The 16,270-nt window shown below is 49.9% G+C and overlaps 1 protein-coding gene and 1 long non-coding RNA gene across 3 annotated transcripts in view; both read left to right on the top strand.

Moving 5' to 3' along the window:
• The window catches only part of SHISA6 (shisa family member 6), a 277,698-nt gene extending 272,476 nt beyond the window's left edge, over window positions 1-5,222 (top strand). For both annotated transcript variants that reach the window (XM_077892624.1, XM_077892622.1), the window contains 2 exons: window positions 2,470-2,622; window positions 4,643-5,222. In XM_077892624.1, the coding sequence (XP_077748750.1) occupies window positions 2,470-2,622; window positions 4,643-5,193 (704 nt within the window). In that variant the 3' untranslated portion in view covers window positions 5,194-5,222. The remainder of the gene's footprint in view (window positions 1-2,469; window positions 2,623-4,642) is intronic.
• A 96-nt stretch (window positions 5,223-5,318) lies between these two features.
• Window positions 5,319-10,939, top strand: LOC144310912 (uncharacterized). Its single transcript, XR_013376575.1, has 2 exons — window positions 5,319-7,358; window positions 10,124-10,939. It is a non-coding gene; the product is annotated as an uncharacterized LOC144310912 (long non-coding RNA).
• Window positions 10,940-16,270: the final 5,331 nt, after the last annotated feature.

Raw genomic sequence — 16,270 nt, 5'->3', positions numbered from 1 at the left:
TCTGGAGTCAGGTTACGGCTGAAGATGTAAGTTATGCTTTGGAAGCAGGAACAGATGCCCTGGGAGTTGGGGGGGGGGCATTTTGTGTGAGAAGGCTGAAAGAGAAAAGCAGAAGGCAGAAGCCGAGAGCCTGGGGGATGCCCATGGTGATGACGCAGCAGCAGGAAGAGGAGCCAGAAGAGGCAAGCGAGGAGTGCTCTGCTTGCTCCTGAACATTCTGGAAGGATAAGTAGCAGCTGGTTTTCTCCAGAAGTGGCCAACACAAGCACAGCCTCCTGAGGACAGAAGGAAGAGCCATTCTTCCCTGTTCCTCTCCCTGTCTTCTTTTTCCACCTGTTACAAGGAGGTGAGGGTAGATAGATCTAGTCCCTGACCTTGAGCAACTCACAGCCTGGTAGAAGCAGAGTTTTCTCTGTATCTGTTTCTTGGAGGCTACACTTTCCCCCAGGAGCTAGCAGAGTGACTATTAAAGGGGAATGTGTCCTGTGTCAACTTGATTAACCAAAGAGCATTAATTGGATCCTTATTTAGGGCCAAACACTATGGAGGCATCAGACCAATTAGAAAGCAAGTTTTTGCTGTCAAGGATATGGCCATCTTTGGCGAACAACAAGACTGGCTCAAGTCAAATGATTAGAGATCACATAGGCACTCAACTGGGTGGGATTGCCTGGAAAAGCAATAGGGGCTTGAAGACCAGATATCACCACGGGCTGAGAAGATGTGACATTGCCATAGCGAAGAGTCTTGAGCGAAGAAAGAATTTGGACAGAAGATGAGTAAGGAAGGGCATGGCACTAGGAGAGAGCGCATGAACAAGAAGACAGGGGTAGTCATGGTGGAGGCAGAAGACAAAAAAGAGCTGGCCTTGGCTCAGCAGCATGAGCTGAAGAACAGTGGGGAGGGCGAAGTGGGGGTTGGTAAGAGCATCCAGAAATGTTGCGTTTGGATGCGGGTGACCTGAGCTGTGCCCTCAGTGGGAATATGATACCAACAGGGAGAGGGGAGCTTCATCCTCCCCAGCATCACCAAAAGTGAAGAAACGAGAGCTAGGGGACTAGTGGCTGTTACCCAGCTCCGATAGCAGTGCTCCCAGCTTCCTGCCCACTCCACTTCCTGGCATCTGTCCCGATCCATGCCAGGGAGGCTCTTCTGTACAGCATGTTCTGATCTCTCGGGGATGTAGAGCGTCCCTCACCCCCTCACATATGTACCAAGCTGGCATGAACACCAGCTTATTGGCTGGGCTCCCCTAGCTTCATCTCCAGTATTTGGGGGGACCAGTGAAGGCAGGAAGGATAGAGAAGCTGGGAGTTCCCTGTAGCAAGGCTGCCCTTGGACCGAGTCTAGCGGTGCTCCTCGTTGTCTCCTACTTCACAGAATCCCTGACTTCCAGAGTTTGGCATTCTCTTTGCCAAGAGGCAGGGGAGCCACAGCCTGGCCCTTCTTGGGGGTCCCAAACCAAAGAGGAGGGAGGGACAATGAGAGAGCCACCTGCCTGCCTCATATTGGGGAATGGTACCACTGTTTCTCCAGCAGTACCTGTTGACATCTTGCTGACACACAGCAAGTCAATCAAGCAGCAAGGCCTGCTTGCTTCCTTCCTTCTCAACCACTCCCTTGCCCATACCTGCATCTCCTCTCTTGCCCCAACCACAGAGCCCAGCTCAGCTCATTCACCTCATTATTCATCCACCTCATCACCTGCACATCTTCTCTTCCACTACTCCCCCCCATCCTCCACCCCCCCTCCAGTCTGGCATTGAATACACTCCCTTCTCTCTCTTCAGATTTTGGAATCTCAGGGTTCTAGCTCAAGGGAAGGAGGGAGAAAAAGGAAATTATGTGCTAAGCATTTTGTCTACATTCTTTCCTCCAGTGGCTCAGAGATAGCCAAGGGGGCTTCAGGGGGAGGGCTTGGAGGAGGAAGAAATGGCTCTGGAGCTCACAGTGACTTGTGGGGCTCAGGGCTTGGGGAGGTCTAAGGCAGAAGCGGTGATGTGAGGGATAGAATGACATCATGGGCCATGTGGGATGGAGTCTCAGTGGAGCTGGGGTCCTAGACCCAGGTCTATGGGTCTGTGGACAAGACCAGTCACTCTACCTATTTCAAATTCAGATTTTTCTGAACCTGAGAGCTAGGAGGTAAAAGATGGAACTTTCACACCAAAGTAGACAATTTTATGACCTCCCTCAGCTCTATCAGGCATACGTCTTCATCAGATACAGAGGAGTTTGCCATTAAAGGAAGGGCAACTCCCCAGCATGGCTAAAACAGCACCTGCCACTAGGCTTGTAGACAACTGGAACTGGGTATGAGGGAAACTGAGTCACCAGCACCACCTGTGTCCTAGCACAGTGGCGGGGGGGCCAGGAAAGCAGGATGAGGAGAGATAGAATCTGGACCTTCCTTGGCCCTGCCTGCCCTTTGTCCTGGCTAATGCCATGCACCCCTCCCTTCTTTTGCAGAGAAGCCACGGATGAACAACATCCTGACATCGGCCACGGAGCCCTATGACCTCTCTTTCTCCCGCTCCTTCCAGAACTTGGCCCACCTACCCCCATCCTATGAGTCAGCAGTGAAGACCCACCCCAGCAAATATTCATCCCTGAAGAGGCTAAGTAAGTGGGGGTTTCTCGGGCTTGGGCTTTGCCTCTGGGCCCTCTGTGGCATCATCCTATGTTTTTCTCTCCTGCTCTGCACCTGAGGGGACAGACGTGGAGTGCTGAGAATAAAGAATGAGGTATAGCTTGGAAGAAGAGGATGGGAAGCCCCTGTGTTTGTTCTTTATGGTGGCCTGAATCCATCTGCCTACAAATCGAATAGAAGCCACAGAATCTTGGAATCACTTTCCCATAGGACAGAGGCCACGGAATCCTCGGATCCACTTTCCCATAGCACAGAGGCCACAGAATCCTCGGATCCACTTTCCCATAGGATAGAGGCCACAGAACCCTTGGATCCACTTTCCCATAGGACAGAGGCCACAGAATCCTCAGATCCACTTTCCTATAGAATACAGGCCACGGAATCCTTGGATTGATCTACTTACCCATAGGACAGAGGCCATGGAATTCTCAAATCTACTTTTCTGTGAGAGTCAGCACTTCAACACATGTACCCATTTACCTGCAAGAGAAAGCCCTTCTCCAGCCTCAGCCAGCACCTGCCACCTTCAAACAGTGAGCCTTCGTCAAGCTCTAGCTTATCTTGGAGTGGAGGCTACCAGTCCCATAGCTTTCTCTGAGACCACACACACACACACACACACACACACACACACACACCAGAGACTTCCCTTTGAAGGGCCCAGAAACTAGCTCCATCCCTAACCCAGCCAACACTGTCTTAAGAACCTGAGATTCCAGACTCCCATGCATGCACCTCATTTCATCGAGTGCATTTTGTGCAGTAACCTCGGCTCTGCCATGTGAATCTAAGAAGACTCTGGACATGGGTGGGTTTGAGACCCATTAAAATGTCAAGAAGGTACATGGCCAGAGAGCTCTTTTTTCCTAGCTTTCTGACCCTTGGACCTTCTGCCTCCATGTCCCCATGGGTCTATTTTAATGACCACCCAACTGCGGGGCTGAGCCTTTGCTTGACCTTGATGCTACAGGGTAACCTACCCTGATGGAGTTCATCCCGTGGATCTACTCAGCCACTTCCATGGTGAAATAGTGAATTTCTGTGGCTAGAAGTGGGGGTCCCTGATGATCTGAGGAATCTGGTGAATGGTGGGGAAGAAGGAGGCAAGGTTTACCCACCCGTGATCCTCTGGGAAAAGTGTGGAGCAGTCAGCATCTCCACATCCTGCAGAGATTTTGAGGATGGTAGGAAGCCTCATTCCTGAAATTTGGGGCAAAGCAGGCAGGTGTGTGTCCGAGGTAAGTTCAAGGGTATAGCAGTCCGTGTGAGCGTGGGAGGGCCTCCTGGATGGACAGAGGGCAGAGCATTGAATGTGGTCCACAGAGAGGATGGCTCTGGCCTGCTCATATTGTGGGCACAGGTGAAGTGGTTGTAGGCTTGATTCTGTGTGAGTGGGGCTGAGGCCTGTGCAACTGTTTCCTATGCACTGGCTGTTGCTCCAGAGGAGGTGTTACTATGTTCCTAAGTTACCAGCTAAGCATTTCCACAAGTGCCTCCTGGTTGGAGCATCTTACTTGACTGTAGCAGGAGTCTGGCTCTGCAACCCAGCTTCCTTGGAGAGAGGCTCCAAATCTCATTGGAAGGCCACCAGCTGCTTCTTGAGTGTTTTAGCCGGAGCCGTTCTGTTTCAGGACCGTGGTATGGTCGACATAGCTCTGGAGCAGGATTTCAGGGGCTCGGCCTTGCCATCAACTCTGCCCCGAGCTCTCTGGGGACCTTCTGGGGGCACCTGCGTCCCTGGAAACTGAAAGCGACCCTGAGCCAGGGGCATTAGCATTGCCGGGGAGCTGGTGAGAGGTGCAGCCTCGCAGGTCCACTCCAGGCCAGGAGGTCTGAATCGGAATCTGCATTTAAGGAGACCTCTGGGGACTGGTTCTGCACATTTGGTGGAGAAGCACTCCACCTGTCGGGGCTCCAGAGTTGGGGGTTAGTCCTCGTGTCACCTCAACTGACTTCTCACTGTCTCTCTCTCTCTCCTCTCTCTCTCTCCAGCTGACAAGGAAGCTGATGAGTATTACATGAGGAGGCGGCACCTGCCTGACCTGGCCGCCCGTGGCACCCTGCCCCTCAATGTCATCCAGATGTCCCAGCAGAAGCCCTTACCCCGCGAGCGACCCCGCCGGCCCATCCGGGCCATGTCGCAGGACAGGGTTCTGTCCCCAGAGCGGGGCCTGCCGGACGACTTCGGCTTGCCCTACGACCGCATCCTGTCCGACGAGCAGCTGCTGTCCACGGAGCGCCTGCACTCCCAGGACCCGCTGCTGTCCCCGGAGCGGACGGCCTTCCCCGAGCAGTCCCTGTCGCGGGCCATCTCGCACACGGACGTCTTTGTGTCCACGCCCGTGCTGGACCGGTACCGCATGACCAAGATGCACTCCCATCCCAGTGCCTCCAGTAACTCCTATGCCACCCTGGGCAAGAGCCAGACGGCCGCCAAGCGCCAGGCCTTCGCCTCCCGCAGACACAACACGGTGGAGCAGCTGCACTACATCCCGGGCCACCACACCTGCTACACAGCCAGCAAGACGGAAGTCACCGTGTGACTGGCGGGGCGGGGCCGCGGGGAGGGGGCGGGGCCGCGGGAGGGGGCGGGGCCGGAGGGAGGGGGCGGGGCCGCGGGAGGGGCGGGGCCGCGGGAGGGGCGGGGCCGCGGGGAGGGGGCGGGGCCTCCCCTCCGCGGGAGGTGGGGGTGGGCCGCCGCCTCTGCCCAGAAAGCCATACTCCGGGGGACACAGCCCGGTGGCCTGCCTGGCACAGCACCCTCGGACCTGGGATCTCGAGCGAGCTCTCTCACTCTTCCGGAAGCATCGAGGGGAGTGAGGAGACAGACGGGCTAGGCCCCAGTCCCACCTCCCCACCCGCCCCAACCACCCCACCCCCAGCACCACTCTCTCCCTTTCAGCCCCACGTCCCCCCCTCCCCACCCACCCCCGGGGGCTCAGCTGCGGGTTCCGTCAGCCAAGAGACCCTGGCCTGACCTCGGTCCGAAGCCGCCTGGGTTTGGACTGGCCAGCAGGTGCAGTCGATGGGCTGACCGAATAGGCTACTTGGTCTCATTCATTTACCTACAACCGCGTCACAGAAATCTTCTAGTGCCTACAAACTGCCTGCTCGCTCTCTCAGAGCCAGGGAGCTGCTGTGTCCATAAGCACAATAACGTTCTCTTCTGCCTGCTGGAAATCTCTGGTCCCCACTGAATGGCCCTTCCTTCGTGGACCCCCTCTGGCCCGTCCCCCTTCCCGGGGCCCCTCCCCCAAGACCCAGGATAGGGAGGGCTTCCCTTTCTTCAGCTGCCTCCCCGGTGTTGGGAACCCCGCCCGGGTCGAGCTGGCTGCCCCACCTGCAGACGCCCCAGCCCCGACCCCCGCCCCCCTCCCGCAAAGCTCTCTGGGGCTTTGCTCTAGCCCACCCAGAGGAGAGTCACAGTGGGGTGCAGGGACTTTTGGGGTGCCCTCCCCGGCAACCTATTTCCACACTTCCTCCAGGCCTCTAGGTCTGAACTGTGACCCGACACTCAGGCCTGCCTTCCCCTCCTTTGCTCTGCTCCCTAGAGGCGTCTGCCCAAGGCCAGAGAGCGGAGGGTGGGGAGGGCCACTGTGATGCCCTGGGCCTCAGGGGCTCGTCATTCCCATCACCCCAGGCTCTCTGCCTGTCTCCCACTGCACAGGTCAGGCAGGCTGAGGCAGAGGCTTCTAGAGAGGGTGGCTCAGGCCCAGCTGAGGAGGACCCGAGGCAGTGGTCCTGCGCCTTGCCCATCCCTCTCTCCCCACCACTGCCCACCTGCTTGGCTCCTTCTCTGTTCAATGCTCGCTCTCTCTGCCTCCTCCCCCCTGCATTTCCATTACTCAGACCAGTGCCTCCTCTGGAACAAAGCAACAGAGACCCATTAGCAAGCACAGATAGTGGTACTTACTCCAGGCTATGGGTCTAGGGGTTAACTGGGCAGCTCCCCATCCCTCCCCTGCAGGGGGCACTTGGGCACCAGGCAGATCCAAGCCTTCAGCTCTGTCGGGAGGCCACCCCTGCCAGTCCACCTCAGCCTCTTTTCTGCCTCTAACCTGGGCAGTGGGCAGTGGGCAGGGTGTAACAGCCCCCTGGAGAGTGAACAGTGAGCTAAGCAGCATCCACCTCCCCAAGACCAGAGCCTGGGGGGAGAGAAGGGGCTCCCCCATTCTCAGGGCCAGGGCACTTCCTTGGGCTGGGGCTAGGGGAATCAGCCCCAGACTGTTGGGTAAAAGGTATGATACAAAAAAAAAAAAAGAAGTGACTGTCACCACACTCAGACTCCAAGCAATGACCGTAACCTGGGATTTTAGGTTCCCCTGGTTCTGCATACGGCATGTATGGTCCTTTAAAAAGGAGGTCAGGCAGGGGGAACGCCCCAGTGTCAGCCCTGGGAATTTTTAATCTCACCAAGTCTACAATCCACAGAAAACTCAATCGACTGAGTCCTCTAACTTATTTCAAGAATTCCAAAGCTCTTGTCTCCCCCTCAAGGCTCATCACGAGGGGATTAAGCTGGGGGTGACAGACACAGATCTCAGCTTCTGCCCTGGGATAGCACTGGAACCGGGAGGCTGTGAGGACAGGGATCACTCTGCTTTCCTCCTCTACAAACACATAAACCTTCTCAAGGGCTGGTCCCCAAGGGTTTATGAGAGTTTGGAAACCAATCTACACGGAGCAGTTGGCCACTCCCGGAAACAAGGTGTGTCTCTCACAGCTGGTCCCCCCCAAACCCTATGCCCTCCAATCCAGCCTCTCCTCGAAGGCTGCCTGTTGGTACGGAGGGGAAAGGGTGACAATCCCCTCCCCAGGTGTCTGCACACACATACACCGTGAACCACAAACCCGATCTCACCCCGAGGTCTGAAGCATCTTCTTGGCACCAAGTTCTCCAGGCGTCAGGATGATGCTTCTCTACTGCCCTGTCTGTCTGTCTGTCGGTCTGTCTGTCTCAGGGGCTGTCTGATAGGTTGATTCCAAAGTGTTTCCCATCTCAGCCTTATTGTCGTCCAGTTTAAAACCTCTGGTGTCAGTCAGATCAGAAAATTCTACCCAACGCTTAAATGCTTACTTTGTTTAAATGATTCTTCTGCTTCACACTTGGGGAAGGAAGGAAGAAGGACGGAAGGAAGGAAGCAAGGAAGGAAGGAAGGAAGCAAGGAAGGAAAAAAAATGAAGTCTACAAACATGCTCTAATGCAGTTCTTCATTTCAAAACCCATAAAATTATGTCTCAATAGGGATACAGAAATATCTCATTTGTTCAGTTGTCCCGCCCACGCTCAGAGAACAAGCAAAGCCACATGACCAGACAAGTTCACACAGTGGAGAAGAGAAGGTTCTGGGCGGGAATCCAGATATCATGACTCCCAGCCCCATCAGGCTGGTGGCCACTAGCACACATAGAGGGGCCACCCCATCCTCACAACGAAAGCCCTCCTTTCCCGGCAAGGGCAGCCCAGGGCCCTGAACTTCCCTCTGCTTGTTTCGCTCTTTCTGTGTGTCTCCACTGCTCTGATGAGAATGGATGGGGCTCTACACAGGCCCTCTCCTCCCCTGAAGGATCTCATGGGTCTCCTCACGGGTCTCCTCCTCTGATGGCAGTGAAGACCTCCCGATCTCTCATGCCCCTCCACCTTCCCTGTCTTACTTCTTCCAGTTAACTCTTGGCTTCATAAGTTCATAAGTCACAAAGGCTTTCCCAGGAATTCCTTTATCCCCCCTAGCTGGGGTTCTACTCTTGGGGCTTCCCAGCGTCTTGGATGATGGGTCTGCCTTCTAGAAAGTTCCAGAGTTTCCCTTAATCCTAACTTCTCCTCTCTTTCCACTCTCACACCCAGAAACTCTTGTTTTAACCTTAATCTTCTATGCCGGTTCAGTCTTTCCTTCCTCTCATCTCCCTGGCCCTGTCCTCTTCCTCCACGTACACCTTCCATCTCTAATTTGTTTTTCTCTATCCTGCTATAGTCCATAATTCTAAAACTTAGAGTCCTCAGTGAAAACAAGCAAAGAAGGAGACATTCTTCAAGACTTCTGCTTGCCTCCTTAGTTTATCCTTGACCTCCTGTCCCTATAAGATGATGCCTGGGCCATGCAGCCAAGAGCTCTACCCCTCTGATCTTTGGGAGGGTAGGGAGAGAAGCTGGCCTGTCAGAGATGTCATGGTTGGAAGGTCAGCTTTGGTTCCTGCAGCTGGCAAGTCCCCTGAAGCTCCTGCCCAACCTGCCATGAGCCCAAAGGCTCCTGCTCTGGCCAAAGATTCATATCCTTGATGGCTCTCGGCCACTGTGCCACCTTGCTTACGCCTGTCCTGCTTGTGTGTGTCACAGATTTCCCCTTTGTGTCAAAAGATGGGAGAGCATCATGACTCTCCAAGCATGGAGAAATATCCATTCTAATCGCCCTGCCACCAAACAATCCATTTTTCTTCCCAGATACTTTGCCACCAGCCTTTCATCCTCAGATTCCATCCACAGGCAACCGTGGATTTGACTCAAGGTCATCTGAAGGGGCTTCTGATGACCTGGACCCTAGCAGCACCTGCTCTGAGAAGGGTTGACATGTTACCTCCCACAGACATTCCTCCACCATCCTCCCCAAAACTGGGAAATTTTGCTCTGGAGTATTTTCAAGGAAGCTTGTCGGGTTTTAATGAAGTATTTTTCAGGGTTCAAATGTTATTTTTTATAAATGCAGCATTTTAATGACAGATTCAATATGAAAGATATGTCTTCCTGGGCTCTATATTTAATTTCAGAAGGCAGCATATTACAGGAGGAAAAAGCACAGGGCTGAGGCTCTTGGAGACATGGCTTTGGCCCTGGCTTTGTCTCCATCTTGCCGTGTGACCAAGGATGAGTCACGATCTCTCTCAGTGCCTCAGTTTCTCATCCGTAAAACGAGGGGCTTTGACTAGATGAGCGCTGATGCTTCATCCAGCTCTTATATTCTAGGGCCTTCATTCCACATTGGCACCCCCTTCTTTTCTTCACATTTCTCCCCACCGCAACTGAGCTGCACAAACCTCATTATGCCTGCCCCATGGTGGCATCCTCAGATGCTCTAGGCAGTCACCAGACTCCTCACTAGAGCCTGAGGTGGGATCCATGGTCTCAGCCACCCAGGATGCCCTCATATCTGCAGGTGGAAGGGCCTACCCATTCAGTAGGTTACCAACAGAGTTCTTCATGAAAGCCCTCTCACAGAGACACGTCTAATTCATCCTGGGTGTCTGTGTCATTAGGGAATTCTGAGTTGGAAGTGTTCATTTTAATGTGGTCCTTGAAGCTGGAGGGAGGCGGTTCTGATTTCAGAGAGAGGACAGGCTGGAGGAGAAGGGTCCAGAGCATGGCCCATAGGAGTGTAAAGTCTGTATTTGAGGACAGCTTGGAAATGCATGTCAAGCCACAGAGGAGAATACATGGCAAAAGCTCTGTGTTCAAATGGATGTTACTCTATCTCACTCCAGAACCTGTGTCCTGAAGACCGAGTCTGGACACCAGGCTCCATCCCAACTGGAGGAGGGGGAGGCGTCAACCCCTGGGCTGCTAGGAGGTGGACGCTCACCCCAGGCTAGGAGTTTTCTAGTCCCTCCTCATGACACTACCGTCCTCCTGGTGAAAGCTTGAGAACTAAGAGGACAAGTCTGCATCATCAAACCCGTCTTGTAAATCAGCAAACACATCAAACTTCCCATCAGGAAGAGAAACGACGTTGTATGTTTCCTTAAAACTCTCCCTCCTGAGGGAGAGGAAGACCCCATGCTCCCCTTTGCTGCCCACTCCTGCTGTACCCCCTGCAATGCCACTCCATGGGAGGACTCATTCATTGGCTTCGTAGTGGCAAATATTCCTCTAGTTCTGTAACTCAACTAGACATTTTGTAGTAAAGAATTCTTGAAATTCTCGAATAAAAAGCAATTCTTACTGTAATATTTTTAGTTTGGGGACACAATTTCCTAAGGGGGGGATTAATGAACATTTATATGCATTAGCCCAATTTATGGATTCCGTGTTTATTATATGGTAGTACTGACGAAAAGTACCTTTCTATCTGTACCTTTGCACAGTTTCTCTGTTCCTCGTAAGGAAGCTTCATGGTGAGCAGTGCTCTTGCACCTGCTGTTTCTGTACAGATCTCATCATTCCACTTACTTGTCAAAGCACATTCTATATGTACTGTAAACAGGTATCACTTTAGTAAGATTTAGTCTTAAGGATTTTTTCCACTTTTGTCAGTAACAGATATTTATGGATTAAAAAAAAATAAAGCCGTTTCAACATAACCTGTGTCTCTTAAAGTAGCCACATGCTTACTTTTATAAACATAGAACCAAAATGGAGGGATGTAGACCACTGGGGGGGGGGCGGCAGAAGCAGGGATTGGCTGCATATGAGGGACCTGTATTAGGGTGATGCCCACAATTGTATAAATGTACTAAAAATCACCAAACTCTACATTTACAATGGGTGGATTTTATGATATTCAAATTAAGCCTTAATAATGCTTTTAAAAACAACGAACCCGAGAAATGTAGGTAGGTAGGCCGAGGATCAGTGCCAATGGACAAGGTATAGGAATTCAAAGCAGAATTTGAAGTTATAACTTTGTATCCATATTTATCTACTCTGGCACTATTGTTCTTAGACATTAGGTCTTAGTTTGACTTTACAGTTAATTCCTGTAGTTAGCATAGGTGGTTAGAGTATTGAAGGGTGAATATCCATGCCATTTAAACCAAACAATCAAGTTGCACCATGAAAACTGATTATATTTGGAGTCTTGCTCAAAACCCTCTTTCTCTGGACTCGCTTTTTCATATTATTTTCTTTGGCACATATTCACTGTTGCTGCTAAGGTCATCTGTTGTTCTGTGTTTCTGAATTTCCATCATAACCTAGATACTGGTGGGCTCAGGTTCAGCAAACAAAGTGTTGCCAAACAGGACATGGTCTTTGGCCGACTTCAACACCTCCAATAGCTCCTAGACCCTACAGCGAGTTATAGTCTCTTTCCAACTGCCTGACTCCTTTGTAATTAAAACCTTTCTCGTTGGATGTGTGGAGTTTATATTCAAAAATCCTTCTGGGGCACCTGGGTGGCTCAGTTGGTTAAACGTCTGCCTTTGGCTCAGGTCATGATCCCAGGGTCCTGGGATTGAGCCCAGTGTCGGGCTCCCTGTTCAGTGGGGAATCTTTTTCTGCAACCCCCACCCCTGCTCCCAAATAAATATTTTAAAAATAAAAATCTTTCTATTATCTCCTACAAATGGATTCCTCACCTAAAACGAAGTCACAAACTTGTTTATTATTCTAATACTTTTTTTTTTTTTTTTTTTTTTTTAGTCTTTTTTTTCAATTTTCACTTATTTATGATAGAGAGAGAGAGAGGCAGAGACATAGGCAGAGGGAGAAGCAGGCTCCATGCACCGGGATGCCCGATGTGGGATTCGATCCCGGGTCTCCAGGATCGCGCCCTGGGCCAAAGGCAGGCGCCAAACCACTGCGCCACCCAGGGATCCCTATTATTCTAATACTTAATAACACATAACCACACATATTCTGAGGTGTCCTTTGCTCACTATAACAATCATTATTACAGTCACTCTATGATGACCAAAGCAAATACACATACACGTATAATATTCATGATGGAAAGGAAACCCAAGGAGCACCTGGGTGGCTCAGCAGTTAAGTGTCTGCCTTTGGCTCAGGTCATGATTCCAGAGTCCTGGGATTGAGTCCTGCATTGGGCTTCCCACAGGGATCCTGCTTCTCCCTCTACCTGTGCCTCTGCATCTCTGTGTGTGTCTTTCATGAATAAATAAATAAAATCTGAAAGAAAGAAAGAAAGAAAGAAAGAAAGAAAGAAAGAAAGAAAGAAAGAAAGAAAGAAAGAAAGAAAGAAAAGAAACCCAAGCAAAAACACAATTCTGAATTGGAGAATTTTTTTTAAAAGAAGTATAATTACAATGCTTACACATACCTATAACAACTAAATTAGACAAGCAGCATGTCCCCTAATATAAAAATCTAAGAAGGTCTTTTTTTAATTGAACAGGTTAGAATAAGGTGTAATCAATATAAAAATGGCCAAGAGGTATGGATCAGAGTCCTGAATATGCTTTAAATGGTATTTCTAAAATACTTTAAAAGATTCTCCTCTTAAATAGCTTAAATATCCCTCTTTAAATACTATTAACTCTGGTAATTTGTTCAATGTTTTCTCTTTGATTCTTGGAGGTAAACCTCAATTTAGCCTATCCCCATTGTCACTAGTTTCAAATCGGTTAAGATCTGAATAAATAAGGTGAAACTATACCATCAACAACAAGCCAAAGCCAGAGAAGACTCATGCTGGGATTCCTGGAATGCCAGGAGTCTTAGATAGCTTTTCGTCACTTTGGACACTGATCCTTCCCCTCCCTGGTTGAGCATGAGAAGGAAGGCCCAAACCTCTAAGAAGGAGTAAGAAAGATTTTTCCTTCAAGATTCTAAGAAAAGGAAGGACGCTCACTGGACTGCAGTGTGTTAGGAGTGGACAAATTAGGAAAAGTAGAGGTTGGGAATGAGTGCTTTGAAAGTTCCAGAAGGAGGGATCAATAACTTGCTGTTATTCAGAGGAAGTAGGAGAGGCCACTATCTGTACCATCACCTGCCACCATGGCAGGGGAGGAAGAGAGCTTGGGAGGGCCTGGCAGGGACAATGAAAGGACAGCCAAGATGGGACACTTATCACTTCTGCTCAGAGCTTCTTGGTCAGATCTGGCAACACAGTCCCACTATGCTGCAAGGGAGCCAGGAAGTGTGATCTGATGATATTCCAGACAGATGGGGAGCAGGAAACATCCAGCAAGTGGCATTGATGACCTCCATAGTTGCCACATGCTGAGAGCAAAAGACTGGGAGTTTACAGAGGCAAAAACCCCCTTTTCATTTCCTGCTCTCTGCAAATAGACTCTCTATTCCTTCTGTATGTGGTTCCCTTCACACATGGTCACACCTGACTGAAATGACATCCTCGGCAGTTATGTCTGTACAATATCCTTGGCCCCACCCCCATGGTTAGCTGACACAATGTTTTTGTGCCCCAGTTCCAAAACTCCTGAGAGAAAACCTGAAAGTCTCTGCTATGACTCCCCTTATATATCAGTCATCTATTGTCACATGATAACATCCCCTAAATTTAATAGCATCAACAACAGTAATCATTTATTGCTGTAATCTCTCACGATTCTGAGAGTAGGCTGGGCTCAGCCAGACAGTCCTCACTCAAGATCCCTTATAGGATTGCAGTCCAGTGGTAGCTAGGCTGGAACTAATCTTCAAAGCTTTCTTTCTCATTCACATGTCCAGCTATTAATGCTGGTTCTTGGTTGGGACCTCAACAGGAGCTATTCACTGGAATGCTTACATGTGTCCTCTGCACATGACCTGGGCTTCCTTATCACATGGTGGCTGGATTCTAAGAGCAAGTATCTTGAGATAGGAGAAAGAGAGAGAATGTGCACAAAAGGGAGATATTGAGAGTGAGCCAGGTGAAATCTGTATGTGCTGTAGTCTCAGAAGTCACATAGTGCATTTTCCAGGTAGAAGAGTTATGAAGTGCTAGCCAGGTTCAAGGGGTTCTATGGTCTAAAGGGAGCATAGCAAGCTTACATCATAAGAAAAGCATGTTGATGGAAGATATTGCTAATGGCTATCCTTGGAAAAGGCAACCTGTCACACTTGGGGCCAAATATCTATCCCTGGTCCCATAGCCATGGTCAGAGAAACCTGGATCACATAATCTGAAATGGCTACAATCATCTGCCCCTGGAGTTGTAGGCAGTTTCTAGAAGATGAAATGTAGGCTAGGCCTAGACATAGAGCAGCTTCTTTACAGTGGGATATCCCTTCAGTGTCGAGAAAGCATCCCACAACGCATGTACATTTTAGCTCCACCCTCAGGGCCCCAGAGAAGGCAGCAAACAAGTTAGACTAACAGTGGATTCTGTGAAATCACATTAAAATATGTCCCTACAATTTTACATAATCAGGGTGATGATTTTAAACTGCATTGGGTTCCTCGTCTTTCCTTTTATCCCCACTATCTTCCCCACCAGACCATACATCAACAGTCACCCTCCATCTACTCTGCCCCTAGGGAAAAGGTAGAGAGACTAGAAAAAGAAATCTTTGTTCAACCTTGACTTTCAAAATTGACTTTTATCAAGCTCACAGTAGCAAAAATTCTTGTGTAATTGCAAGCGCAACATAGTGGAAAGGAAGTGTTTTCTTTGATATTGCAAGCTGACCTCTGAGTATCAATGATCTAAGCTTGATTAGGAACCTGAATAGACTATGTATGGGATTTGGTGGAGGAGTACTTCCCTACTATGCAGGAAAGAGAGAAATATCTTCCTTTCCTGGAGGAGAAATTCAAGGAGAATCAGAGAAGTGAGTAAGACATAGATATCTCTGAGAAAGTACCATTACCATGGGGTGGCCTAGTAAGACTGGGAAGGGAGGGAGGTGGAAAACAGAATCCTCTGGATAAGTTGGAGGATCTGGGAGCAGTTGGGTGTCTGCTTAGCTTCCTGCCGGGAACTCCAAGAGGAACATTTTTGATGAATGTTTTATGCCAACATATGCCTGGTCTGGCAGCATGGAAATGGTAGCAAGATAGGTCTACAGAGAGTGAGCCCTTTCCCTACCTTGAACCCCAGGCCCCCAGCCCCTAAGTGATCCCCAGAAGACAATGTGTGTCCTGGGTAGGAATTTGAAAGATATTTCTGAAGACTGAGTATCCCAGGGCTCACAACAACAGATAGCCACCATTACAGAGAAATGAAGAGGAGGGCAGCCTGGGTGGCTCAGCAGTTTAGTGTCGCCTTTAGTCCAGGGGGTGATCCCAGAGACCTAGGATCGAGTCCCACGTCGGACTCCCTGCATGGAGCCTGCTTCTCCCTCTCTGCCTGTGTTTCTGCCTCTCTCTCTCTTTCTCTGTTTCTCAAGAGTAAAATTTAAAAAAAAGAAAGAAAAGAAAGAAAGAAAGAAAGAAAGAAAGAAAGAAAGAAAGAAAGAAAGAAAGAAAGAAAAAGAAATGAAGACGAGCAAAAGCTGCATATCTGAGTCATGGTGATACATTTTATTTATTTTTTTAAAGATTTTATTTATTTATTTATTTATTTATTTATTTATTTATTTATTTATTCATGAGAGACAGAGAGAGAGAGGCAGAGACACAGTCAGAGGGAGAAGCAGGCTCCATGCAGGGAGCCTGATGTGGGACTTGATCCTGGGTCTCCAGATCTGGCCCTGGGCTGAAGGTGGCGCTAAACCCCTGAGCACCTGGGCTGCCCATGGTGATACATTTTAAAGCTGGTACTTGAGACCCAACATCTTCCAAGACTGGTCTCAAGTCTTTAATCTCAGGACCTCTTTACACACTTAAAAATTATTGAAGATCCCAAAGAGTTTTGTTTTGGTTAAAAATTGTCGAGGGGGCACCTGGGTGGCTCAGTGGTTGAGCATCTGCCTTTGGCTCAGGTCATGATCCTGGGGTCCTGGGAGCTAGGCCTGCATCGGCCGCCTTCAGGGATCCTGCTTCTCCCTCTGCCTGTGTCTCCGCCTCT

The sequence above is a fragment of the Canis aureus genome, chromosome 3, assembly GCF_053574225.1.
Source record: "Canis aureus isolate CA01 chromosome 3, VMU_Caureus_v.1.0, whole genome shotgun sequence".
In the NCBI taxonomy this organism is placed as follows: Eukaryota; Metazoa; Chordata; class Mammalia; order Carnivora; family Canidae; genus Canis; species Canis aureus.
Note: the sequence above shows the minus strand (reverse complement) of the source record. Positions and strands in the feature narration are given on the sequence as shown.